This window comes from Vombatus ursinus, unplaced genomic scaffold, assembly GCF_900497805.2.
Source record: "Vombatus ursinus unplaced genomic scaffold, bare-nosed wombat genome assembly UNPS02012319.1, whole genome shotgun sequence".
NCBI classification, from domain to species: Eukaryota; Metazoa; Chordata; class Mammalia; order Diprotodontia; family Vombatidae; genus Vombatus; species Vombatus ursinus.
The window spans coordinates 4,514,579-4,538,635 of NW_020952097.1; the positions used below are offsets into that span (position 1 = coordinate 4,514,579).

At 53.3% G+C, this 24,057-nt stretch overlaps 4 protein-coding genes across 7 annotated transcripts in view; 1 reads left to right on the plus strand and 3 right to left on the minus strand.

Moving 5' to 3' along the window:
• ICAM5 (intercellular adhesion molecule 5) overlaps window positions 1–7,393 on the plus strand; it is an 8,038-nt gene extending 645 nt beyond the window's left edge. Inside the window, 10 exon segments of the mRNA XM_027857773.1 lie at window positions 390–659; window positions 1,048–1,368; window positions 1,657–1,953; window positions 2,060–2,314; window positions 4,862–5,110; window positions 5,470–5,715; window positions 5,810–6,070; window positions 6,162–6,401; window positions 6,522–6,788; window positions 6,968–7,393. Of these exon segments, the coding sequence (XP_027713574.1) occupies window positions 390–659; window positions 1,048–1,368; window positions 1,657–1,953; window positions 2,060–2,314; window positions 4,862–5,110; window positions 5,470–5,715; window positions 5,810–6,070; window positions 6,162–6,401; window positions 6,522–6,788; window positions 6,968–7,227 (2,666 nt within the window). The 3' untranslated portion in view covers window positions 7,228–7,393.
• Window positions 7,394–9,535: 2,142 nt separating this feature from the next.
• Window positions 9,536–12,171, minus strand: ZGLP1 (zinc finger GATA like protein 1). Its single transcript, XM_027857716.1, has 5 exons — window positions 11,342–12,171; window positions 10,997–11,097; window positions 10,542–10,635; window positions 9,967–10,091; window positions 9,536–9,747 (listed from the first exon to the last, which is right to left on the minus strand). The coding sequence occupies exons 1-5, from the start codon at window positions 12,169–12,171 to the stop codon at window positions 9,566–9,568; spliced, it is 1,332 nt and encodes a 443-aa protein (XP_027713517.1). The 3' UTR covers window positions 9,536–9,565.
• Window positions 12,172–13,266: 1,095 nt separating this feature from the next.
• Window positions 13,267–15,757, minus strand: FDX2 (ferredoxin 2). The gene is given in 7 exon segments (XM_027857693.1): window positions 13,267–13,802; window positions 14,076–14,163; window positions 14,940–15,046; window positions 15,133–15,193; window positions 15,350–15,663; window positions 15,665–15,729; window positions 15,731–15,757. Coding segments are annotated over 7 exon segments (819 nt in total). The 3' UTR covers window positions 13,267–13,645.
• Window positions 15,758–15,937: 180 nt separating this feature from the next.
• RAVER1 (ribonucleoprotein, PTB binding 1) lies at window positions 15,938–23,953 on the minus strand. 4 transcript variants are annotated; one of them, XM_027857689.1, is made up of 14 exons: window positions 23,710–23,953; window positions 22,240–22,306; window positions 21,640–22,109; window positions 21,135–21,326; window positions 20,851–20,983; window positions 20,646–20,746; window positions 19,985–20,072; window positions 19,446–19,582; window positions 19,280–19,361; window positions 19,043–19,158; window positions 18,632–18,715; window positions 18,407–18,541; window positions 18,043–18,126; window positions 15,938–17,955 (listed from the first exon to the last, which is right to left on the minus strand). In XM_027857689.1, the coding sequence occupies exons 1-14, from the start codon at window positions 23,926–23,928 to the stop codon at window positions 17,809–17,811; spliced, it is 2,055 nt and encodes a 684-aa protein (XP_027713490.1). In that variant the 5' UTR covers window positions 23,929–23,953; the 3' UTR covers window positions 15,938–17,808. The 4 variants fall into 4 exon arrangements, with proteins under 4 accessions (XP_027713490.1, XP_027713492.1, XP_027713489.1 ...); XM_027857691.1 differs by having other exon boundaries at window positions 19,446–19,651; XM_027857688.1 differs by having other exon boundaries at window positions 19,446–19,666.
• Between the last annotated feature and the right edge of the window lie 104 nt (window positions 23,954–24,057).

Here is a 24,057-nt window from a genome sequence, read left to right on the forward strand (position 1 = left end):
TCCCCCACCCCGGGCCGTGCGCGCTCCCGCCCGCCCCCGCGACACGCGGCTTAGAGGCCAAGAATCTCCGACGTTCCTTTCATTTTTACCAAGTCCCGAAGCTCCTGACACTACTGAAGGACCAGGAGGAGAGTGAGAAGCTCGTGGTTTCTCGCCCACTTCTAGGGGTCTCAGAAGGCATAGGAATATCAGTAATCCTGGGCCTGGGGTTCTGTTCGGTCCCTGAGAGACTGCGCGTCCCCACTGGCGAATGATTAGAATTGGGGGAAAGGGATTTCTGGGATCACTGAGGAGGGAAAGGAAGCGCTGAGCTTGGTTGGCTTTCAGAAAGCCAGCCGCCTGTGGTCCTGGACCGGTCCACCCCGGAGGGTAACCTGGTCTCCTCGTAGGGGCAGCGCAGGAGCCGTACTGGGCAGACCTGCAGCCCAGGTCAGCACTAGTGGAGCGAGGGGGCTCGCTGTGGCTGAACTGTAGCACCAACTGTCCGCGACCTGAGCGGGGCGGGCTGGAGACTTCGCTTAGGAGGAACGGAACGCAGAGGGGTCTGCGCTGGCTTGCCCGCCAGCTGGTGGATATCCGTGAGCCTGAAGCTCATCCCATCTGCTTCTTCCGCTGCGCCCGCCGGACCCTTCAGGCGCGTGGGACGATCCTCACCTACCGTGAGTGACGGTGGAAGGGGTGAAGCGGACCCTCTGCAATCCTCTCCCCGTCGATTCCACCCTCCTCTCCATTTTCCCCGCACCCATCTTCACTTCGGCGTAGCTTTCCAGTATCCACCTGGAGTCCTCGAGTCCCTTGCCAACAGCCACGTTCCCTCAACACCTTAGCCCCCTTTCTTGTCGGGCGTTCCCTGTCCTCCATGTTCCTCTCTATCTCCCGTGTTCTCCATCCTTCCTACTTGTGCCCGTCTCCATTCCCACTCTGCATTCTTCTCCTTCTTCCAACCCTTCGCCAAGGCTCTTTTTGCGCCTTTCTCCTCTCCGTCACACATCTCTTTCGATTCCCTCTCCCCTTCCATTCCCATTCCTTACGCCCCTGTGCCCACAGAACGACCAGATCGAGTGGAATTGGAGCCCCTACCTGCCTGGTTGCCTGTGGGTGAGAACTTCACTCTAAGCTGCAGGGTCCCAGGAGCTGGACCCCGGGGGAGCCTTTCTGTCGCTCTACTTCGGGGAGCCCAGGAACTGAGCAGGCGGAGGTTCCCGGGAGAATCGCCAAGGGCAAGGGGCGCTATGGCCACGTTCAGGGCCACTGCCCGAAAGGAAGACCACAGAGCCAACTTCTCTTGCCTTGCTGAGCTGGATCTTAGGCCCCACGGACTGGGGCTCCTTCAGAACAGCTCCACCCCACAGGAGCTCCACACATTTGGTAAGTGGCGAGGGATGGGAAAAGCTTCTGACCCCTGCTCTTGCACTCCTGCCAGGTAGGAATAAAGAGATGTTGGCCCTGGGAAGAGCCTTGGCAAGATTCCCGAGTCTGATGATACTAAGTTTGTCCGTGCTCACCCCCTGAAAAAATGCACTAACCTCTCCACCTGTCCAATCCCAATTTTCCCTTTGACCCTGGACCCCCATCTCTGTCAAAAGAGCAAGGTCCACTCACCCTCCTCTTCCACTAGCCTAACTCTCCTCTCCTTATTTCTTCCTGTCCTCACAGCCTTGGCCCCAGGCCCCCCGAGCCTAGCATTCCCCAGGCTCCTGGAAGTCGGCTCGGAGCAGCTGGTGAGCTGTGAGATGGACAAGCTGTTCCCAGCTGAGGAAGCCCACATACAACTGGCTCTAGGGAGCCGGATGCTGAACCCCCAGGTTGTCCTGGATGGGGACAAACTGAGGGCTGCTGCTACTCTCATTGTGAAAGAGGAAGAGATGGAGGGCGAGGGCGAGCAGGAGCTGACCTGCACTGTGACCCTGGGGGGACAGGATCGAAAGGCCCAAGAAAACCTGACAGTCTATAGTAAGGAGGTGACAGGTGGGGCTGGCCCGGCTGGGTGGCTGAAGTGGGAAGCTGAGGAGGGAAGCTGGGAGCTTGGGCTCATGGGCTATGGCTCCCCTTCCTCCAGGCTTTCCTCAGCCCAACCTCAAGGTCAGTGAGCCCAGTGTTAGGGAGGGGACCTTTGTGAACGTGACCTGTGAGGCCCGTCCAGGTGCCCAGGTGCGGCTGGATGGGGCTCCTGAACCTCCCCCTGGGGAGCCAGCCTGGCTCACCCTGACTGCTAGTGAAGAAGATGATGAGCGGGTGTTCACCTGTGAAGCTCTCCTGGAGGTGAAAGGAGAGATACTTCGTAGGAACCAAAGCCTGGAGCTACAAGTTCTGTGTGAGTGTACCTCTCCCCCTGTCCCCTGCCTCTGATGGCTTAGGGCAACCACCCATCAACAATCCTACAGGCATTTACTAACATCCCAATCTGGCTCCTTCCTAATGTAATTGAATCAGCTTACCAGCTAGCAACCACGGCAACTCATAAGGCATTTTGAGCAGAAATGTACTTACTGAAAAACAGATAAAGAAGAGGAAGAGGAAGGGTTTTGGACCAGAGCCCAATAACAAGGGTCAAAGCTTCTCTAGGCAAGTCCTGCCACATGAATAGAGCCAGGACAACCTTATCTCCAACCAAACACTCAATGTAAAAAACCCTGGGGATCCAAACCAAAATGAGATTCCTTGACCTAAAGGAGTATATATTCTTCCTGTGGGAAAAGGGCCTCCATGCAAATAAACTAATGGGAGATAATTTGAGGAGGAATTCCCCTTCACTGGGAGATCAAGGAAGGCAGCAGAGGCATAAAGGAGAAACAAGATAATCAGAGCCCTGAAAAAAAAAGGAAGAAAGGAAGGGGAGATGAGAAGGAATTGCATTCCAAGAAGGGGAACAGTTTGGTTAAAAGTCCAGAGGTTGATGTCAAGGTCAGGGAACAGTTAGTGGTCCAGTTTGTATGGAATGTAGGGATCGTGAAGGGGAGGGCTGTAACATAGGGAAGTGCCTGCCTGGGGAGGATCCTAATTGCTAGAATGAGTTATTGGAGACAATAAGGAGCAGGTGGATGACATCACAGAAACACAGACTAGAAGAGTTGGAAGGACCCCTTGATGTCCTGGTCAAAGAGACTAGTTAGGACACTATCACAGCTGGATGGTGCAATGTCTAAAGAGTTGAAACTTGGGTCAGGAAAACCTGAGCTTCAGTTTGGCTTCAGATTCTTACTAACTGCATCTCACCCTGGGTAAGTCACTGAAACTCTATCTACTTGAGTTTCCTCATCTGTAAAATGGGGGTGATAATAGCACCTACCTCCCAGGGTTTTTGTGAGGCTCAAATGAGATAGGATTTGTAAAGTTTTTTGCAGACTTTAAAGCACTATATTAATGCTACTTATTATTATTGTGATAGTCCTGATGAAAGGTAATAAGGGATGGTATCAAATGATGGCTCTGTAAGATTCAAAGAAAAGAACAGATGGGGAGGGTGTCATACAGTTGGAACCTGCCAAGACTTGGCAATTGGTTAGACGCGAGAGGAAGAGGGGAAGAGTCAAGTATGACTTTGAATTAACCAGCCGTTGTGACTAAAAGGATAGAACTGGTCTCAAGCTCAAATAAGGAGGTTTAAAGGAGGGAGGAGTTTGAGGCAAGAACAACTACTTTCATTTTTATAGTATTTTAAAGTTGCAAAATGCTTTTCATACATTATTTCATTTGAGTCTGACAGAGACTAGTTACTCCAGGTATTCTTAACTGAGAGTGAGAAAGGTTAAATGACTTGTCCATAGTTCACACAGCCAGTAAGTGTTAGAGGGAGGAATTAAACCCAGATCCTGCAAGGACAAGTGCAGCACTCTGTCCACGAGGCCACACTAGATAGGTTGAGTGTGGTATGTTCATGATACGTACAATACAGATACACAACAGCCAAAAGACCTTGAAGGACTGGCATTCAGGAGACAGATGAGGATTGGATATAGATGAGAATCTGCTGAGTAGAGCTAATCATTGAATCCAGGGGAATGAATGAGCTCACTGAGGGAGTGTAGAGTTGCTTAGGGAGTATGCTGTGGATAATGATCCAGCAAAGGGGACTAAATGGTCAGACAAGTATCCTAGAATCTCAGAGTTGGAAGGGACCTCAGAGACCATCCATCAAGTGTAACCCACACTGGCACAAGTGGCTAATCCAAGCTTTTCTTGAAGAAAGAGCTCCAGTAGGGGGGTGGGATGGGTGTGGGAGGCAGGGAATCCACTCAGGCAGTCCATTCCACTTTTGGAGAACTCAGTTAGGAAATGATTCCCCACACCAGGTCCCTTTGACTTACAAGTTTCTTTTTCTATTTGACAACCCTTCAAATAGTTGGTGAGCTACCATATCCCTCCCAAGTCTTCTCTCCAGGCTATATTGAATTCTTTTAAGTAATTCTCATCTTGGGCTCTTTACTATTCTGGGCATTCTCCAGTTTGTCATCACCCCTTCCTAAAATTAATGTCAAAAGCTCCAGAGAGGTCAAAGTCTATGAGAACCAAGGAAAAGAAAAACCTCTACTCCTAACTGCCCCACTTTTGATATCTGATCTCTGACTCTACCCCACCCCTGCCCACCCCACCCCTGCCCAAGTTTTACTCATGTGATCTTGGGTCAAATAATTTCACCCTCTGGGCATCTGTAAATTGAGGGTAAAACAAGAAATTCAGACTAAAATTCTGTGATCTTCTAATTTTGCTTTATCCCTGACCTACCACTTTGTGCTGATTTTGGCCCTTATTTGCCTAGCTTCAAGGCCCTTTTGATAGAGCTAAAACTCAGACCCACTTGGGGATTCAGCCCTGAGGTTTGGGGGCACAGTCAACAGGGAACTCACTTCTTTCACTCCAGATGGGCCAAGACTGGATGAGGCAGGCTGTCCTGGGAACTGGACATGGTTGGAGGGGATGGAATCCACCCTGCAGTGCTGGGCTCCAGGGAATCCACCCCCAGTTGTGGAATGTATCCGGCCAGAGGGGGGGCCAGCCATACCGCTGGGCCTGCCGCTGCCCATCAGCCGGGATCATGCGGGCACCTACCAATGCACAGCTTCCAACACAGTGGGCCAAACAACAAAGGATGTGATGGTGATGGTGGAGTGTGAGTGACAGTGGGGCCACCACACCCACCCTGACTCAGCCCCATTGGAGGGAGGGCCCTCCCATCCAAGAATGGGTGGTGGAGATTATGGGGAAAAGGTCAAGGGGGAATACTTTGCAGTGCCAGGGTATTGCCCAGTTGGAATGGAGCAGTGTCTAGCAGAATAGCAGGACCGGGGTCCCTTCTATTTTTAGAAAAATGTTTTGTTGAGGTTCTTTTCTTTGTTTTTAAACACTGCTGTCACTTTCCAATGACTACATACTACCAATTGAAGCCCCCACTTGACAACAAATAAGTATGGGGGGTGCCTTTCCTCTCCTCCCCTTACCCCCACCAATACCTTCCACCTCTGCTACCAGATGGGCCAGTGCTGGATCAGTTAGGTTGCCCAGAGAGACGTACATGGCTTGAGGGTACAGAGGAGGTGCTGACCTGCCAGGCTCTTGGGGTCCCACCACCCACTGTGAGCTGCATCCCCACTGGGTCCAGGGCCTGGCTTCCTGTGGGGCAACTTCAAGTCACTCGGGAACATGCAGGCACTTATCATTGTGTGGCTACAAATCCTCGAGGCTCAGCCTCCACAAATGTGTCCGTCACTGTTGAGTGTGAGTGGAGAGGGAAAGGGGATGGGTAAGGGCCAGGGGCAGAGGGCAGCCTAGAGCACTGCAGTGCCTGATGGTTGTCTTGTACCTATGGCAGATGCACCAAGTTTTGGGGAGGTTGACTGCCCTGGTGCTTGGACCTGGGTCAAGGGCTCTGACCACCAGTTCTCCTGTGAGGCTGATGGGAACCCAGAGCCTGTGGTGCTGTGTCTAAGGGCAGGGAACTGGAGCCATGAGGAGCTGCTTTTTCCTCACCTGGGCTCTCACTTGGGGCATGACCCTGCTCCTGGGCTCTACTACTGCAATGCAACCAACATGCATGGGTCAGCCAGCAAGACAGTCACCATCAGTGCCGAATGTAAGTTGGGAACCCAGGGCTCAGGGTGTAGGGGCCCTTATCAGTACATCTGGCCGCCGGTTACGGATGAGTTAACCTTGCTGCCCTCCAGCCCCACCAGAAATGGATGAGGCCAGCTGCCCAAGCCACCAGACATGGCTGGAGGGGACACAGGCACCAGCACTGACCTGCAGAGCCCAGGGTAACCCCACTCCAAGGGTCCAATGCTCCCGGGAGGGGCCGGAGCGGCCGGAGAAGCCCAGTGTTTCCAGGGCAGATGCTGGGATCTTCCACTGTGTAGCCACCAACAGTCATGGATCAGACACCAGGATGGTCACCATTGGGGTAGAGTGTAAGTGGCCAGTCCTGGAAAAGATTCAGGGCAGGGAGAAGAGGACAGGGCTCTCGAGGGGAGACAACCAAGCACAGGATTCTGTCTGATTCTGGGGATAACAGGCTTCTCCACCCCCAGACAGGCCCTTGGTAGCAGAGCTGGTGGCCATGCCCCCAGGCAGTGTGAAGCCTGGGGGGAACTTTACCCTGACCTGTCGTGCTGAAGGATCCCCCCCAGCCCAATACAGCTGGCGAACACCCCCAGGAGCCCCCAACATTGGTCTCTCAGGCAACAACAGCACTCTCAGTGTGGCTGGTGCCCTGGGCAGCCATGGAGGTGTGTATGAGTGTGCTGCAACCAACACCCACGGAAGCCATGCCCTTCGCATCACCGTGCACGTGGCTGGTAAGGCTCGGCCTTGGGGAGAGGGGGTAGCGGTCCATGAGGGTGAAGGCTTTAGGTTAACTATTCAGCAGCCTATGGCCTAGCTCTCCTGTGGGTGTGAAGGGTCACAGGGGGCTGGCCCACAGTCCGAAGGAAGGAGTGTGGCTCAGTGATATGACTTCATCCCTGGCTGTCTACAGGGCCCTGGCTGTGGATTGTCGTGGGCGGGGTGGCCGGAGGGGCCTTGCTGCTGGCCAGCCTGGGTGGCCTCACCTATTACCTCCAGTCCACAGCCTGTAAGAAAGGGGAGTACAACGTGCAGGAGGCTGAGAGCTCTGGGGAAGCTGTGTGCTTGAATGGGAGTGGGGCTGGGACTGGGGCTGGGGGTGGAAGCGGTACAGGGGCTGAGAATGAGGCAGGAGGAGCAGAGGTGTACTCCATCCAACTGACTGCCACGTGAGCCCCCTCCCCCGGGAGCAGGACTTCCCACACCCTTACGCCCAGCTGGGTAGGCAGCCCCTCCCTGACACGTATTTATTAATCGAGGTACTCATTTATGGAGCCCGAGTGCCAAGGCAGCTGTGATCCAGGATTCCCAGGAGCCCTTCAACCATTGTCCAAGTTTTCTATCCCTTAATAAACTTTTTATAAATGACTCTGATAGCTGTCTCTTGCCCTCCCTCTCCCCACCCCCTTCTCTTTCTGCTTCCTTCTCTGTCCATCTTTTTCTATAGGGAAGTTTGTTTCTATGTCTCTCTCTTTATATGAGTCTGTTTCTATTTCTGTATTTGTCTCTGGGTTTCCAAGGCAGCCAGGTGGGGTGGAAAGAAGCACAGGCAGGGGATGGCTCGGAGTGGGGTTGGGGGAAGAACCCGGAGTGTTAGGCCCAGTTTTGCCACTGATTTGCCATATGATCTGGGCCAAGTCCATTATTCCACCTCTCTGGCATCAGGCTCCCCATCCCTAAAATGAGGAGATTAAACTGATTGAACTGTGGGATTTCTTTAGCTTCAGCATTCTGTTCTAGGATTCTGTATCTCTGGAAGTTGCCCTTTCTCTTTCTGTTTCCCAATCTCTTCATGTCTTGGTGTTTTCTCACCATGCCTTTCCCCCTACTCCCTCCTCATTATGGGTCTTTATTTAAGGAACACTGACACTAGATCCTTGAGACTGGGAGAGCTTCCCAGTCTCCTCTACTCCAGAATGGAGGGAACCTACCCTACCCTGGCCAGTGGCAAAAACATCTGCTCGGTGGTTTGCTCCCAGCCTGGTAATCCTTCCCAGTCCTGGCCTCAGGATCTGAGGGTACACAGATTGCGAGCACCAGCGCCAACCCCATCCTTCGTGGGGCCAGGCTGTCTCCTTCATGCTATCTCTTCCGGCCAGACCTAAGTTGCTGCTCCCTGTTTCCTCTGCACTGGGTGTGAGTGAGAAGGGGAGGGAGTAACCCTAGCAAGCAGTTCTGGCCAAGGCAGGATGCCTTCTGCCCCAGGCAGGATGCCTTCTGCCCCAACTCCAACCCTGACAGCTTGGAGGGCCAAGAGGAGGTCCTAGGGAGGTCAGAAGAGCCTCCTCAGATCTCCAGAGGGACCTCCCACCACCACTACCACCTGGACAGAGGGAAGTTGGAATCTCTCCTAGAAACCCAACCCAGGTTTAGAGAAGCATCTTTGGACAGTGGAAGACAAAGTTAAATCATAACAGAGAGTAGATGGGTAAGCTAGACTAAGTGACCAGGATTCCAAGGTTTGCCTCAGTTTACTCTGCCTGAGAAGCTCACTAAAGTTCTGAGACTAGGGTAGAGAGAACAAAGAACAAAATGGAGAGAAGTCTCAATGCCTGAAGTGTGGAGATGGGGAAACTTTTCTCTCCTTACCCTTTCTTTTCCCTCCCCCTCTAGGACTCTGATAAAAGATCCCTTGGGGTCACTTTCCCCATATCATAGATAGGCAAACTGAGGTGCAGAGTGGGGTCAGCAGCCAAGTTATCTCCTCACTCATGTGTCTACAGAGGGGCCTCTGGAATCTCAAAGAACCTCAGCCTTAATCTCTGCCTTAACATCACTGACCTTCCCAGCCCTGAGGGACTTAAGTTTATGTCCAATAACTTTCATTTCTGTGACCCTCAGTCTCTAGACATGATTGACTCGTGGTGGGGGAAGGAGAGTATGAACAGGACATGACGGGCTCGGAGTGTGTGCACCCGGGGCAGAGGAAAGCCCAGCCTCTGAACCAGTTATTCCCATCTGCTAGAGCTTTAGTCCACCCCCCCACCCCCACCCCCAGGTCAGGGCACGAGATCCCTGCAGGACAGTTTCAGAGCTGGGGTGACTCTCAGCGCGTCCGCACGGAGGAGGCAATGCCACACATGTACATGCCACCAGCTGATGCTTTTTCCCTCTTCTCATTTTCTGTACTGCTCCCTCCAGCTTCCCCTGCCCCTCCCACCCCAACCAATTCTCAGACAAAAGACTGCTGTCAGAGTTAAGGCCAGGAAGTTCCTTGATGAGTTCTGATCTCTGGCAAGAACTTCCCTGAAGAGATGGAAAACAGCCATGTGTATAACAGGCTAGAGGAGACATCTTCCCTTCCTCCCCCTCCCCAAAGAAAGCACGGAGCACATCCTGTCAGGGAGCATCTAAGAGGACGGGTCAGAAGACAGTCAGTAAGGGCCAAGGTTAGTAGGGTCTTGCCTCCTCCCACTCAATCAGACACAGCTATCTTCCTCTGCATGAACAGATCTATTTTATTTCTGATTTTTTTCTTTGGATGAGTGTGTGGCGGGGGGCATGACTGAGGTCACTGCTCTGGCCTTCCCACTGGGACAGGAATCCACATTTCATCAGAGCTATGCCCCAGGCCCATGGGGATCCCTGCTGCCCCTCTTGATCTCATTGCAGCTTCTCTGGGGAAGCTCTTTTCCTTCTCCCCATGAAGCCGGGGCACCCGGGGCCGGACGCTGGAGTCATGGCTGTCAGTCCCTTGGAGGGAAAGAAGAGTCATAAATATGACCGATATGGTGTCCTCCCCCTGCCTTCCAGCCCCATGAACCCTCCCTCATTCCTCTCCAGCAAAAGCTCCTCAGAGTGTGGGTGGGGGTCCATGGGGCTAAGGATAGGTATGTAGGGAGAGGGACAGGATTAGTAAACTCAGGTGGGCCCAGACCAATGCCAGGGCCTGGGGAAGGGGAAGTTCCTCACCTTTCTTGCCAGGGCCTTGTGGGGTACAGAGCCAAGCCCCACAACGGGTACAATGCCCAAGTGGGCAGATACTCTTCCTAGGTACAGTCCAACAGGTAGGGCAGCGAATTCCATACTTTTTGTACCTGTGTGAGGGCAGTAGGTAGTAGTAGTAAGAAGCATTTACGTAGCTCTTTTAAGGTTTTCAAAGCAAGTATCTCATACCCACAACAGCCTTGGGAAGCAGGTGCTATTATTAGCCCCATCTTACAGATGAGGAAATTAAAGCAGATGGTGATTTGCCCAGGGTCACACAGCTAGTAAGTGTCCGAGGCTGGATTTGAACTTAAGTCATCCTAACTCCTGGCCCAGCACTCTATCCACTATGCCACCTCACCCTGATGTCAGAAGCTAAGAAGCTGTCACCGAGTTCCCTTCGGACTCTCCAAGGACCTTGAAAGAAAGGAAGGATGCTTGGATAGCTGCATTCCTACCCCAAGTGGGATAAAGCTTCCTTCCTGATCCCTGGGCCAACTCAGAGCTCCAAAGCCTGGCCCAGGGTCACCTCACATCCTCTGCTCTTGCCCAGCATGTACCTGATACCACATGCATTACACAGTGGGGTCCCATCCTCTGCATCCCGCCACAGTGGGGTCCTCTGGGTTCGGCAGGAGGCACAGCATCGACTCCCTGGAAGGGCAGAAGTGTGGCAGGGGTGGGAGAGGAAAGAGCCACCTGGTCAGACCCTCTCTAGGCTCAATGGTGCCTTGGGCCTGGTTAGTATTCCCTGGGCAGAAATGGGCATCTAGGACTCATGGTCTAGCCCTCCCCACAAGGTCCAGAAGTCTTAACCCAAGTGGTCAACACTGAGAGAGAAGAAGAGGCAGCCTTGGTGATGGGGAAGAGAAAGACTTGGTAGGGAGGGAGGGAGAGAGAGAGAGGGATGGCAGGCAGTCAGGAACCAAATGGCACAGGAAGATGTTAGCTTCCAGCTACCGAGAAGCCTCCCACCCCAGGGGTGGGCAAAAAATGGACTGGTTCCCCCACACACCTGGGGAACCCTGATGGTTTGATGTGGCTGCCCCCATGGGACTGGGCAAGGCCCCCATGGGACTAGGTGAGGCCTCCCAGCTCCGGGAACCACAGGCTGAACTGTAAAGGGAATCGGAAGAGGGTTAGGCCTTGACCATCATGTCTGTGTTCCCAAAAGTTCCCAGGCTTATGCATAAGGAGAGATCCCTGAATTACTCCTTCCCTCAGGTTACCACCTTCCTACCTTTTGCCCCAAGTCAGCCTATCCCCACTCTGCTGTTCCCAAGTCTCTCAGGCAGGGGAACACTCAGCCTCTGGGCCAAGATATATGAGGAAGAGGGTCCTGGATGTCCCAGCTCAATACCTGAACTGGGCAGTGATTAGCAGCTGGTGCCCTTCCTGATCAGGCTTCAGGTGCATCCTCAGCACAACACCCTGGAATCCTGGCTCCAGTCCCTCGGCGCCCCGTTGGGGGTGGGGCTGTTTGCGGAGGGTCCTGCCTGCCAGGGCCTGGAGGCCAGGACCCCTACCCAGTCCCACTCCCAGCCCCACCTGCTCCCTGGCCCTCGGGGGGCTCAGTCTGTGACACTGAAGGCTGATGAGGGCCAGTGAGTCCACAGCATCCCAAGCTCCAGGACCCCCAGGGACCGTCAAGGGGGCTAAGGCCCTGGGGGTCAGTGGTGGCTCCAGCCAGGGCTCAGCTCGGGAGGCTTCTGGGACAGGAGCCTGCCGGAGCCGCTCGGCTGTCTCCTGGAGGAAGCGCAGGCCGGTCGCTGCAGCTGGGAGGGCCAGCCAAGGAGACCTAAGGGGAGCAGGCAATGGGATTAGCTGCCCTCCCCCAAGGCCCACAGACTGACCCGAGGCCCCCAGGGAGTGGCCCCTGGCTGACCCTGTGTGAACCCAGTGAATGTCCCCGGGGTGACCCCAAGGATCCCTGATGAGAGGGCTACGCGGGCTGGGCCCAGTCCTCCCTGTCCCTGAGGGGTATGTGGGGAGGTGGGGGAGGAAGGTCTGAGCCCTTATACACCTGCTGTCTCCAGGGCCCTTGTTTTCTTGGGGCAGGATTAAGGAGCCTGCGCAGGGAGAGGGGTGAGGCAGAGGGTGCATCCCCTCGAGCTCTGGCTCTGGCTCCAGGCAGGGCGGGGCCAGCAGCTCCCGAAGGACAGAAAAATCCGGGGTGGGCTCCCCCTCCATGGCGAGAGCTGGAGACCCCACCCCAGACCTCTGGGTATTCTGGCCCCAGCCCCCGCCCCCGCCCCCTTCCAGGGGAGAACTAGCTGCAGCTGAGGAGGGCGTGATCACTGCGAAAGCCCCACCCCTTCCTGAGTGTCTGAGACCTTTGGCTTAGAGGCCGTGCTGCCCGTCTAGGCTAGCCCTGGGCAGATACTTGGCTCTCCCCTTGTATATGAATCGGTGCCTCAATATTCCTGGCTTAAGCTAGTTCTTATATACTCTATTTTTTCTGACCCCACCCCCACTTGTTATTTGTGTGACCATTGGGCAAGTCCCGACTTCTACGAAGCAGTTTCTTATAAAATGAGGAGAAGGGATTGGATCAGGTGTTTTCTGAGGTACGTTGCAGTTTACTCATCTCATTCGACCTTCCCAGATTTGGAAGGGCACGGAACTGACCTCTGGGAGCCTAGGACTTTAGTCCTGGCTTTGCTCCTAAATAACTGATTGACTTGGGGCAAGTAATTCCATTCCTCTGAGCCTCAGTTTACATATCTAGATTCCATTTTCCTCAGGCAGGTCCATATATTTATCCGCCACCCAGAGGCAGCTCATCAGATAGAGTGCTGGACTGGAGTCTAGGATTAGCTTGTTTTCCCATCTGTAAAATGGGGATAACAATATCATGGAACTCACAGAGTTTGATGTGGGGATTAAATAACATATTATATGTAAATCAGTTTGTTAATCTCAATGCTTTAAAGATTAATTTATATCCCCACTTAATCTGCTAGAAAACCCCACATTCACCCAACTGGAGGAGCCAAGTCAAACAGGGTGAGCACCCTGGCCTTGTGAGTCCCATTTTCCCAGGGCTGACCCTGAGCCAGAAGACCTAGGTTTCAATTTTGCCTCTTCTGCTTGCATATGTGAATCTGACTAGCTAAGTTCTTTCCCTTTCTCCTTCTTCCTGTTGGACCATTTTCTCTAAGGTTCTTCCAATTAAAAATCCTGTCTTAATAAATTTAGATTTATCCTGTTTGTCAAGGTGGTGGTGGTAGAATTATGACAGAAACTTCCTAAGGCCCCTCCTTGTTCCAAAGAGGTTCCACAGACTCTGGTGAACAAAGTGTTTTATTATGGCTCTAACAGACACCCCCAGTTTGGGGGCCCAGGAGCCCCACCCCCTCCCCTGCCAAGGCTAAAGCAAGAGAGGGACCTTTTCCTCTAAAGCACAAGTGTAGATTCCTCCCAAAAAAAGGGAGACTTCTCCATGGCCTCTCTTCTGAGCCCCCTCTGGTCCGGAATAAGGTGTCCACAATCTGGCCAGCTTTGGTCAACAGGGCTAGGCCCTGAGAAGAGTAGGGCAAGAGATGGGCTATATGTGCGTTAAGAGAGTCCCATGCTCAAGTCAGTCAGCTGCCAAGCCCCGAGGAAAAGACCCATGTGTCCAGCAGCTGCAGGTGCCTCCAGACCTCTTGGCTCGTCCTCCCTGTCAATGGGGCTTGGGGACGTGGCCATCCACATAGAAGTTTCGAGTAATTTTCGGCAAAGTGAACTGGGCACCCTCAAGCTCCTTTGTCAAGATGATCTGGCAGCCCAGCCTTGAGTTCTCTTGCAGCTGTGGGGCCATGTCCAGCATGTCGTCCTCCCTGCCCAAAGATGTGGTGGTCAATAAAGGAGCCAGCAGGTTTGGGAAGCAGATTAGATTCTACCCCTAACCCCCATGTCAGGCAGGCCAGGGCCCTGGACAAGACCTGAGCCACCCACCTGCCTCTTTCTTCCCCTTGCTGCCTGGATGACACCTGTGGCCACTGGTTACTGTGCTGCATCATCCGATTCTGGCTCAAGCTTCTTGAACCAGGGATCCCAGAAAGCCTCAGTCCCAAGGCAGCCTCTGCCACTCTCGGCTCCCCAATCCTTACCTTTCTTCAGGTGGTGGCAAAACAGCCAAATGCTCTTCACTCACATAGACATGGCAGGTAGAACAGGCCAGGGAGGCCTCACAGGCTCCTGTGGAAGGAAAGGGCATATGTGGAGGGTCTAAACTCCTCTTCCTCCTCCTCCCCTTCCTCAGAACAGGTTGGGTAAAAACAAGCCAGGAGGAGCTAGGTAGGCAGTGGGTTAGGTGGCTTAGTAAAAGTACAACAGAAAAAAAAACAAAAATAAAAGCTCAAAGGCATAGATATAGGGAGGGTAGAAGAAGGAAGGCTAATCTCTCTAGGTTATATCCTGAGGAGTAGGGGAAAGTGCCCCCAACCAAAAACAAGAAAAGCCTGGAATAGACAGTCTCCAGCTCCTTTCCTAATTCTAGTATAATAAGTAGAAAGTCCCTGGACTGATTGGCAAAAGGGATTTCAGGCGCTATTCTATGACTGTAAGTGGCACCCTTGGGTAACTTCTAACAAGTGCTTTCCTCTCTGCAATGGCTTTCCTGCTCCTAGCAGAGATGGATAGCCAGTGGGGCGAAATGCTGTATACACTGCCAGGGAATGTCACTATCAGATATTTTTGTTTTAACTGTTCCAAGAAAGGACTCAAATGGGAGGTGAAGAGGAGTGTTTCCCTAAATGACTGTGATGTAAAAACAAGCTAACAATGGAACTTTTTTTTAAAGTAATAAAATAAAATCCAAACTAAAAGCACACCCACCCACACAAAATGCAATAAAGTGGGAGTGTCGGACTGACAGACCGTTATGGTTCCCTCCAGCTCTGACATTCGGTGATTCCTAGTCCGCGGACCTCAGTTTCCCCCCGGCTCCGGACGGTCCTGGGGAGCCCGCTTACCCTCCAAGTCGACGCCGTGCCGCTGGGCCAAGCGCAGCACGTCCTCGCCCACTCGCCCACGCGCGGCGATCCGCTTCCCCGAGCGGTCCACGAACACCACGTTCACTCTAGGGGAGGGGTAGGGGTGGTCACGGAAGGGACGGGTCACGGCTCCCGCCTCTCCCCTTCCTCCCCCGGTGCAGGTCTTACTCACAAGTCCCCGGAGAGAGGATTCGTGTCCGACTGCTGCTTTTCCTCCTCTGTCGGACAAGGGCCTGGAAAACAACGAGCGCCTCGACAGAAGGGCCCAACCCAAGGGGGAGGGGAACCCGGGGGCGAAGGGGTTAAGCCCGCTCAGCATCCTCCCCCCCACCCCTCGGCGGCCGGCACGTTACCGCGAGGGGAGGAGCCCCACCCCCTTCCCCAAGCACCTGTGCTCCGGAAGCCCCTGGGCCTGACCGGCGACGAGGCGACAGCTCTCCTCGGATACGGTCTGCAGGACCTCAGACCTCGCCACAGACTGCCTCCGGCCGCCCGTATCAACGCCCCGGCTCTCACGCTCCTCCCCGCCATGGAGGTGGCCATGATATTCGCCACATGACCCAGCAAGGCCCCAGGCGCCTGCGCAATTAACTACGGAGCCTCTTGAGGGAGCTGTAATTCTCGAAATAGTGGCGCAGGTCGGAGGACCCAGGTGGCTCCCACACGTCGAAAATGGGATTTCTCTTTTCCTGCCCTCTTGCCCTAAGACAGAGGTCATGCTGACATCTGACTCAGCCTTTGACCGCCACTTCCATTCAATGAATATTTCTGAAAGCGTTTACCATGTACAACTCCATTTAATTCAACAAAGTGATGTGAGAATGGAGATTCCCTGGGCCCCTTCGATGGGCCTGAGAAGACCCGCAGTTATGTAAGGTGGGGATTCCAAGAGTTAAGACTCCATGATTAGATTTCTAAGAATGGGCAATGTCTGAGTAAAATGCTGCTAGTTGGTGAAATAATCAGTCAAGTACCAGTTTCATTAAAATCATTTTACTTAAAAACTTTAATTCAGCAAATGTGGATTTCAAGGGACAGTTATATTTACGAGGACAGAGCTACTACCCCCCACCCAGAGTTCCTGTAGGACAGACAGTGGAGGCACTGAAAACCTTGCCCCTGGAAGCTAGGGCTGGTCCAAAGACAGCAGGCCTGAGCCCAGAACCCTGGAACAGGTAGTCCAACCAGGTCTAGCTCAGACGACAAAGACAAAAGTACAGATTGAAAGGGCATATTGGGAACATGGGAGTGCAATGAGGAAAAGCATGGCAGGAGGTCTCAGGGGAATGGGGGAAGAGAAGGGTTAGGCATATGAGGTGTTGTGCTCAGGGCACATGGAGGCACTAGAGGGGGTTGGCTCACTTGAATTGGGAGAAGGGACAGCCTACCCTAAAAGAAGAGGCCTGGAATGGCCCTTTCCTCTCCCTGGGGGCAAGGAAGAAAGTATCATTCTGCATGGAGACTTTGGCCTTAGGGCTAGGGGCAGCTGGAGGTTTCCAGCTGACATAGTTGGGCAGAAAGAATTTCACCATAAAAACCAACAGGGGGCGAAGTATGGGTGAAATGAAAGATAAAGCTTTACTTCAAAGGAGACCTCTACAACTGCTGGATTTGCAATCCTGCAGAAAGTCACTCTCCAGCTGAGCTAATCGAGAGGAGGGGCTGACTTAAAGGCTCACTTCCCAATCTGTCCCTTCCTCTCTCAGCTTGTTTGGTCCTGAGTTTTAAGGAGAGAAGTGTAGCCCCAGCAGCATCAGAAGGAACCACAGATGCTGAGTTCTCTGGACTGGGCAGGGACTGAGGCTCGGGGCCTTAAGGCATCTGGGGACACAGAAGGGCCATTTCTATATGAAGACTAGAAGCAGCAGCAGGGGGTGGGAGGCAGCCACACCTGCAGCATAAAAAAAGGGGGGGGGCGGCGCCAAAAATCACCTCTAACATATGGCTAAGAAATTTAAAGCCATAAAGAAAATATGTAAGTTGAGCTTCCCAGGCTCCCTGGAATGCACAAGAATCAGGGAGCTGGGTTCTTCCTGGCTTATTAAAAAACAACACCACACACAAGAAAATAAAAACAATTGTTAAAAAAAAATTTAAAGGCAACCTACAGATGCAGCATTTTCCTAAAGAGGAAGCCGCACGATGTCCAAGGCACTCAAACCCCAGGATCCAGCATAGGCCCAGCCTGATGGAGCCACCCAGGGAGCCCAAGACGCCTCTCAAGAGACACCAAGGAGAAAGAAAGGAGCAAGACAAGACATACAAAGAGATGACAGAGAATGGACAGAGAAAAAAGAAGACAATGAAGAAAGGGGTCACAGAGAAAAGGGTATTGAGGAGAAAGCAAGAATGAGGTCACAAACCCTGGGGGCCTCTTAAGGCTACAATGTTTTTGGGACAGGATCTCTGGTGGCCCCCCAGAAGTCCAAAGTGGGACAGGGCAAGGACACTGCCCTAGAAGAGTGACATAGGTTCAGGCTATGGGGAAAAGATATCCTGACCCCTGCCCAATCTGGTCCCTACTTTTTACTTGGAGGATACCCTCTTTTTTTTTTTCCTTCTCCTCCACCACTACAACTGAAACACTGAGCCTTAAGAGCTGCAGGGCCCCAGGGAGGATGTCAAAAGGTGCTGGTATTGGAGGGAACAACCCCCATCCCCTGGCACAGCCATTTCTACTGAGGAGAAAGGGGCTGGGTCTAAGGGGGCTGGCCCTGTTCAGAAGGCAAGTTCTTTACATACACTTTGTTGTTTGTTTGTTTGTTTTTTTAAATTGGAAATCCAAGAGTGGGCTTTAAAAGCAGTCAGCCAGCCTAGGGTAGGGTCGACATTCCTGTCAGGGGTTTCATTAGAATATCCTCTTGCGTTTCAGGTAGGAATCTGCATAATGGCCCCCCAGGCCCTGGGAATGCTGGCCCACATAGCCTCCTTCAGGGCTAGGCTCTGGGGAGGGAAGCAGGTGGGAGAAGCCTCTTTTCTGGCCACCGATGGGAGTCTGTGAATGCAAAGCACAAAACAGCAGGTGAAAGGTGGTCCCCCTCCCCCAGCCTGCCCCACTCACCACCTGCCCCAAGCCATTTACCTTCATCAGGCTGCCATGGCTGTCAGGGCCAGGACCCAGACCCAAGAGACCCTCTCCAGAACCCATGGGGGACGTGCCAATAACCTGAGAGGTGAGGGAGCCATAAGTCTCAATTCCCATGTCCCAGGCTTGCTAATCTCCCCTCTGCCCCACAGAGCCCTTTCACTAGATGAAGCTGCTCTTCCCCAAGGGGACCTAGATTCTGACATGAAGCTAAGACCTTGGCTCCCCCACAATTAAAAGATAACTGCCATCCTCAGGCTTCCCCTCCCTCTAAGACTTAGGCTTTCCCATGTCAGGCCCAGGCAAAGGGTCCTTAGCATTCTCCTTCCCACCTTCTGCACAGCCTACTAGAGGATCTCACCTTGTTGAGGTGACTCTGCTTGAGGCCAGCCTGCAGACCACTGGTGAAGAAGGAGGTAGGGGAGCCCGAGTAAAAGTGGGAGAGCCCGCCACTTCCAGTCCCCCGCTCTCCAAACCCACTGGGTGGGGGAGACATCTGCAGGGAGCCAAGAAAACAGAGGCCAGAGTGAGATTGGGAAAGAGAACTGGAATGGGACAGGGGTGGACAAAAGGGGGGAGCTGTTACCTTATGTCTGCTATGCCCAAGTGGTCCCAGCATGGGTCCCACAGATTCTCGGGGATGGGAAAACATACGCCTTGGTCCTAAGTCCTGGGGAAAAGATCATATTCAGTTGGAAGGAAAGGTTCAGAGAGGAGGACTAAACAGCTTCATAACAACCACTTCAATAATTACAGCCCATGTGGTCTCTGACTGGGCACCTCCCTTTCGCTCACTCCTAAGCTATAATAGGCTTAAAGCCCAGCCTCACTATGATAGAACTTGGAGCTTATTCCTAGGTCAGTAAGCAACCTGTCCTGTTTGATTAGCATGAAGAGAGAAAATGTGTGAGCTTCATATGTGTGGTCAGACAGAAACTAGAGAAAAAAACAGAAAGACAAAAAAAAGGGGAGCAAGGCCTCAGCCCCTGAGACTTACCGGTGGGTAGTCAAAGCCATAGCCATCTGAAGACAGGCCTGAATCAGTGGACAGACGGGTGCTAGAAGCACTGCCCAGCATACTGGATTTCAGGTTAAAGGCTTTGCTGCCACCCCCTGGGGCCAAAAGGAAGAATATCAGATTTGGTCTCCTTAGAGGCTACTCTACCCTGCCACCTCCCAACCTGAGGCTACTCCAACCCAACTCCCAGCCTGGATACCTTACTGGACAGGCTACCTGTTGGCAAGAGACTGTGCAGGTTTAGGTAAGGGTTCAGGGGGATCCTGAAGTCCTTGGGTGGCTCTCCCAACAGTGAGACCTGGGCAGGAAGACACAGTCACCTTTGGCACAGGCATAACTTCGGATAACTGCTCCTCATCCAGAGAAAGGGTTTGAGTCTTACCCCAGAGGCTGGTGGTGGCCCATTGTCACTCAGTTTCTGTAATCCGCTGAGGACAGAGCCCCGAAGGGAGGCAGGAGGTGGAGTGAGCTGAGTAGCTGAAGCCCCCAGAGCCAGAGCTTCACGGTCTCCCCCTGTGCCTAGCAGTGGTGGCAAAAGAGATGGTGGCTTCCCTCGAACTGGGGGCATGTCTGAGGGCAGGACTCCTCCTTTGAAGAGAGAATCTGTCACGAGCACAGATGCCCTAACTCTCCACCCGCCTCCCACTGTAAAACATCCCCATCATATAAATCGCCCTGGACCTAATCTCTGGTGAAGCCCCAGTTCTGGCCTTTTCAGATCGTCCCAAGTTGTTTGTGTTGCCTCATCATTACTCAGTGTGGATTTTGTATTTTCTCATTATGCATCCATTATGCATTCCCTCTAACAGAATGTAAAGGCAGAGGTGCACAGTGTTTGGCATTCAGTAAGTACTTACTATATGCTTCCTGAATGAATGACTTTGTGGAATAAGCAGAGTAGGCAGCAGAAGCCCAATTTACCTGCAGGTAACTCTCCGAGAAGAGTGTTGCCAGGCTGGGCTCCAGACTGGAATGAACCCAAGGGAGAGTCTCCAAGGATTCCTGGTTTCTAGAAACAGTTTGGTCACAATGTCAGAGATCAGATGGCTTTATGCACCCAAGAGCCCACACTATTGGAGAGCAGAGGGTGGCCACTCTAAGCAAGGCAAGGCAAGGGGAATCATCAGTAGCCCCAGTAGCGGGAGGCAGAAAGGTACAGTATTCATCAGCAAACAAAAAGGACGACTGCTGTTCCATGGAAGACAGGCAAAACAGAAAATCAAAGTCCATTCCAGAGAGTCAGGAAGATGAGGCTTATAAAGAAAAGGAGGGGCCAATGGAAAGGTCAAAGTCCTCAGGAAGAGCTGGTCCAGGGCAGTCTTTGGACAAGAAAAGCTCCTGAACGTTGGGGAAGGAAACTGAACTTTCAGATGATCACAATGATCCACACACAAGACCCCCCAGGGTCATGCCAGGACTCCTCTAGTCAGTCGGGCAGGCAAATACAGACAAGTAAGTAGGTAAAGGGACGTATGGAGTTGCCTGGCAATCGTTCCTGGCCTTTATCTCCCAAATCCTGACCCTGGTGGTGAGCTGGTTCAGAGTATGGAATTGTAGCCCAAGTAGGGAGGGGCGGCAGTACCTGCTGGACTTGGCTCTGAGTCTGCAGGGCAAGCTGGAGCAATGCCGTGGACAAGGCTGGGCTGTTCAACAGGGGCATGGCTGGAGGTGCACCCAGGAGGCCTGTAAGGCCAGAAAAATCATTTCCATTCACTACTTCCCTTACCACACAGGAACACCCCCCAGGTTCTAACCCCACATCCCAGGGGACTCAGGGGAACACTCACCCTGCTTGTTTCCACTTCCAGGGCCATGCAGCAGGGGATTCAGGAGAAGTTGGAGAGATGCAGGGGGTCCTAAGCTACTGAGGATCTGAAGAATGTTTGGCTCAGGCAGCAGCCCCTTCCCCCTGTTCAGAGCCTTAAGAGATAAACCAAAGAACCCATTCATAGTCCAGCACTCCCACAAGGAGGATGACCCAGGCCCTGACAGGAAGCAAGAGATCCTAAGCCCAGGGAACATGGGTTTCTTAGTGAGCTTGGTGCCCTCTGTCCAGGGAGGTCCTACTCACCGTGGCCTGAGCAGCAATGAGAGCAGCTAGCATGCTACGGCCAGGAGGGCCTGGGGCACAGAAAGACACTCGGATAGGGCTTCCAGCCAGGGCCATCCCATCTGCCTGCTGCTGGGCTTCTTCAGCCACCTGTGATGTCTCATACTCCAATACTGCGAATCCCTTCAGTTGTCCATCCTGCCCATATGCAAGCTGTGGGGCAAAAGACAGAGGAAATAAATGGGAAGACCCATCACTACCCACCCCCTAGGCTGGAGAATAGTCAAGTCAGGAAATCTAAGGTCAGGTCACCATGACCCAATAGAAAAACCAACGAATGTGGAGCCAGGGAACTCAAATTCACATTACGGCTGTGGCACTACATGTGGAACCTCAGGCAAGTCATTTCCTGTTTTGGGGCCAGTCTTCTTCTCTAGGAAATGAAGTGGACTCTTAAGGTTCCTCCCATGACCCTATTAATAAAGGTGTAATGCCCTGACAAGGAGTCAGAGCTAGAGCTGCTCACCTGGCAAAAGGTGGGAGGGTGCACAGAGGAGAGGGCCTGTCGCAGTTCATCCACATCACTGTAGCCTTGGGGCAAGTGGTCAACACAGAGGCATCGTGAATGCAATAGTGCTGGAGTCAGCTGGCTGGCATCTGTCCAATGAACATACAGTGTCCGGGGGCCTAGCGGCTTGCCCAGCAGGTCTGACTTGGCTCGAGCTGCTGAATCCTTCTTCATATACTCCACGAAGCCATAGCCCTTGGAGTGACCACTGCGCTCACTGTACACCAGAAAGCAGCGCTCCAGGTTGCCAAAGGGCCTCACCAGCTCCTCAAACTGCTGCTGTGTGTAGCTCGGGGGCAAGTTGGCGATACAGAGCAGGGCATCTGTGGGCTGCAACTGCACTGACAGCTCCTTGTCCCTCAGGTGGCTCTGGTGAAACGTTCGGATCGCTGACTCTGCTTGTTCCCCATTCAGCAGAGTCACAAAAGCTAAGGTGAAGGGATTGAAGAGGGAAAAAAAAAATCACCAAAACTGGCACAACTGCCCCCAGAACCTCAGCCTCTTGCCCTGGGGTCATTTCCCCTACTCCATTTACTCCCCAGCCGGAGCAAAACTCACCAGTCCCCTTGTACTTGTCCACAAAACAGTACTTGAGTTCATAGTCACTGAGCAGGTCATGAACTTCCTATAGAAATAAACAGAGAAAAGTCACCTAGAGACTAAAAGTAGGGATGTTGGGTGGGGACGTTGTATGAAGAGAAGAAAAACTCCAGGATTCAGGGCAGCCCCTCGATGTTAAAAGCAACAAGGTTCTTCACAGGAAAGCTATGGCAGTGAAAACGATTGGGCTATCTGTAACAGACACAGTGCTCCTCAGGGGAGACATAATGTTCCCCACAGAGCTAGAGTGGTGGGCTGCAACTAGGAATGGCACTTCCCACTCCATAAATGCTAACACCAGGCCAGAAGCAAGCAATCAGCTTCCAGATCTGTTCCCTTCCTATTGAGCTTTTTCTCAATAGTTCGAAACCTTCCACCACATCCCAGACCTAAGACTGGAGATCTAAAATACAGTAACAGGCAAAAAGAAGGCACTGGTGAGGCCATCGAATCAAATGTCACGTCTAATAGATTCCCAACTGCCAGCCCCAGCTTGGACATTTCTTTACAAAGGGGCGCTTGCTTCCTTCCGAAGGAATAACTGCCTTTCATACTTCATCTCCACTGGGTTCAAAGGATACTAGAAGTTCAAAACAAATTTGTGTTCCACTTTTCTAGTATGCATGGAGGAAAGATAAAAGCACTGACATGGGGGAATTCCATCTGAGGATGGCCCAGGGTCATGACAGGAAGGTGCACACAAGCATCCACTAAGACTTCTGTTTTGCTAAGGCTGTAGGATTAACCAAGAGAAATCCAGCCATCCCTCTTAGTTTGCCTCCTTCTTTTCATCGCACAAACTGCCCCCCCCCCCCCCCCCCCCGGCCCAGACCTGGGAGTCAAGGCTCGCTGCTTTTCTCCCTTCCTTCCTCTCCACCCAGAAGGCATAGGAAAGGGCCTGGAGCCCGCACGTAGCCCAGGAGCCTGGTGTCCTTGGGCCAGGCCAGGCTGGCCACGAGACTTGGGCTCCCGTTTGGTGCAGCAGGCTCACCGAGTACAGACCCCCCCCCCCCCAAGCGCCCACAGTCCCAGCACCCTGCCAGACGCACCACCACCGCGTCTCCGAAGTGCGTCCACGGTCCCTCCCCTCAACGTCAATCATTCGGTCTCGCCCAAACTGGTTGGTTGCTCCAGGGCTGCCACGCCCCCTTGATCTTTTCCTTCTCTCCCCTCCCCCCTAGCGCAGCACGTTCCCTCGGCGTACCCCGCCCCGAGCTCCCACGTTGGTCTCTCCCACTCCCCCACAACCCACAGACGGAGGATGCCCCTAAGTCTCTCCCGCCCTCAGCGCTCTTGCCTGCAGGCCAACCAGCCTCCCGCGCTGGTGTGTCTCGTCGGTCCCCGACCTCGTCCCCGCCCCCCCACTTACACACATCAGGCATGTTGATCTTTCCTGCCTCTCTCCCTCCCTCCCCCCCCGCGTCGCACCTGGTTGGTCACGTCCCCGGGGAGGCCCCGGATGAGGATCTTTCGGCGGTTACGGAACTGGCGCTCAGTCCACTCCAGGCGGCTCCGCACCTCTTCGGGGTCTAGTGGCGGCAGCTTCTCGTCCAGCGTCCTACGCTCCCCGACGCCGCCCGCTTCGGCCTCAGCCTCGGGCTCTGGGCTCAGCGGGGACCGGTGAGTAACGGACACGTCTGCCGCCATCTTGGGAAACCCGGCGCCTTCTGGGACCAGCGAGCCGGGGCGGAGCGGCCTAGAGCGGCAACGGCGCCGCGCCCGTCCATTGGCTAGGGCAAGTCCCACCTCCCTCCTCTCCTTTTGCAGCCCATTGGC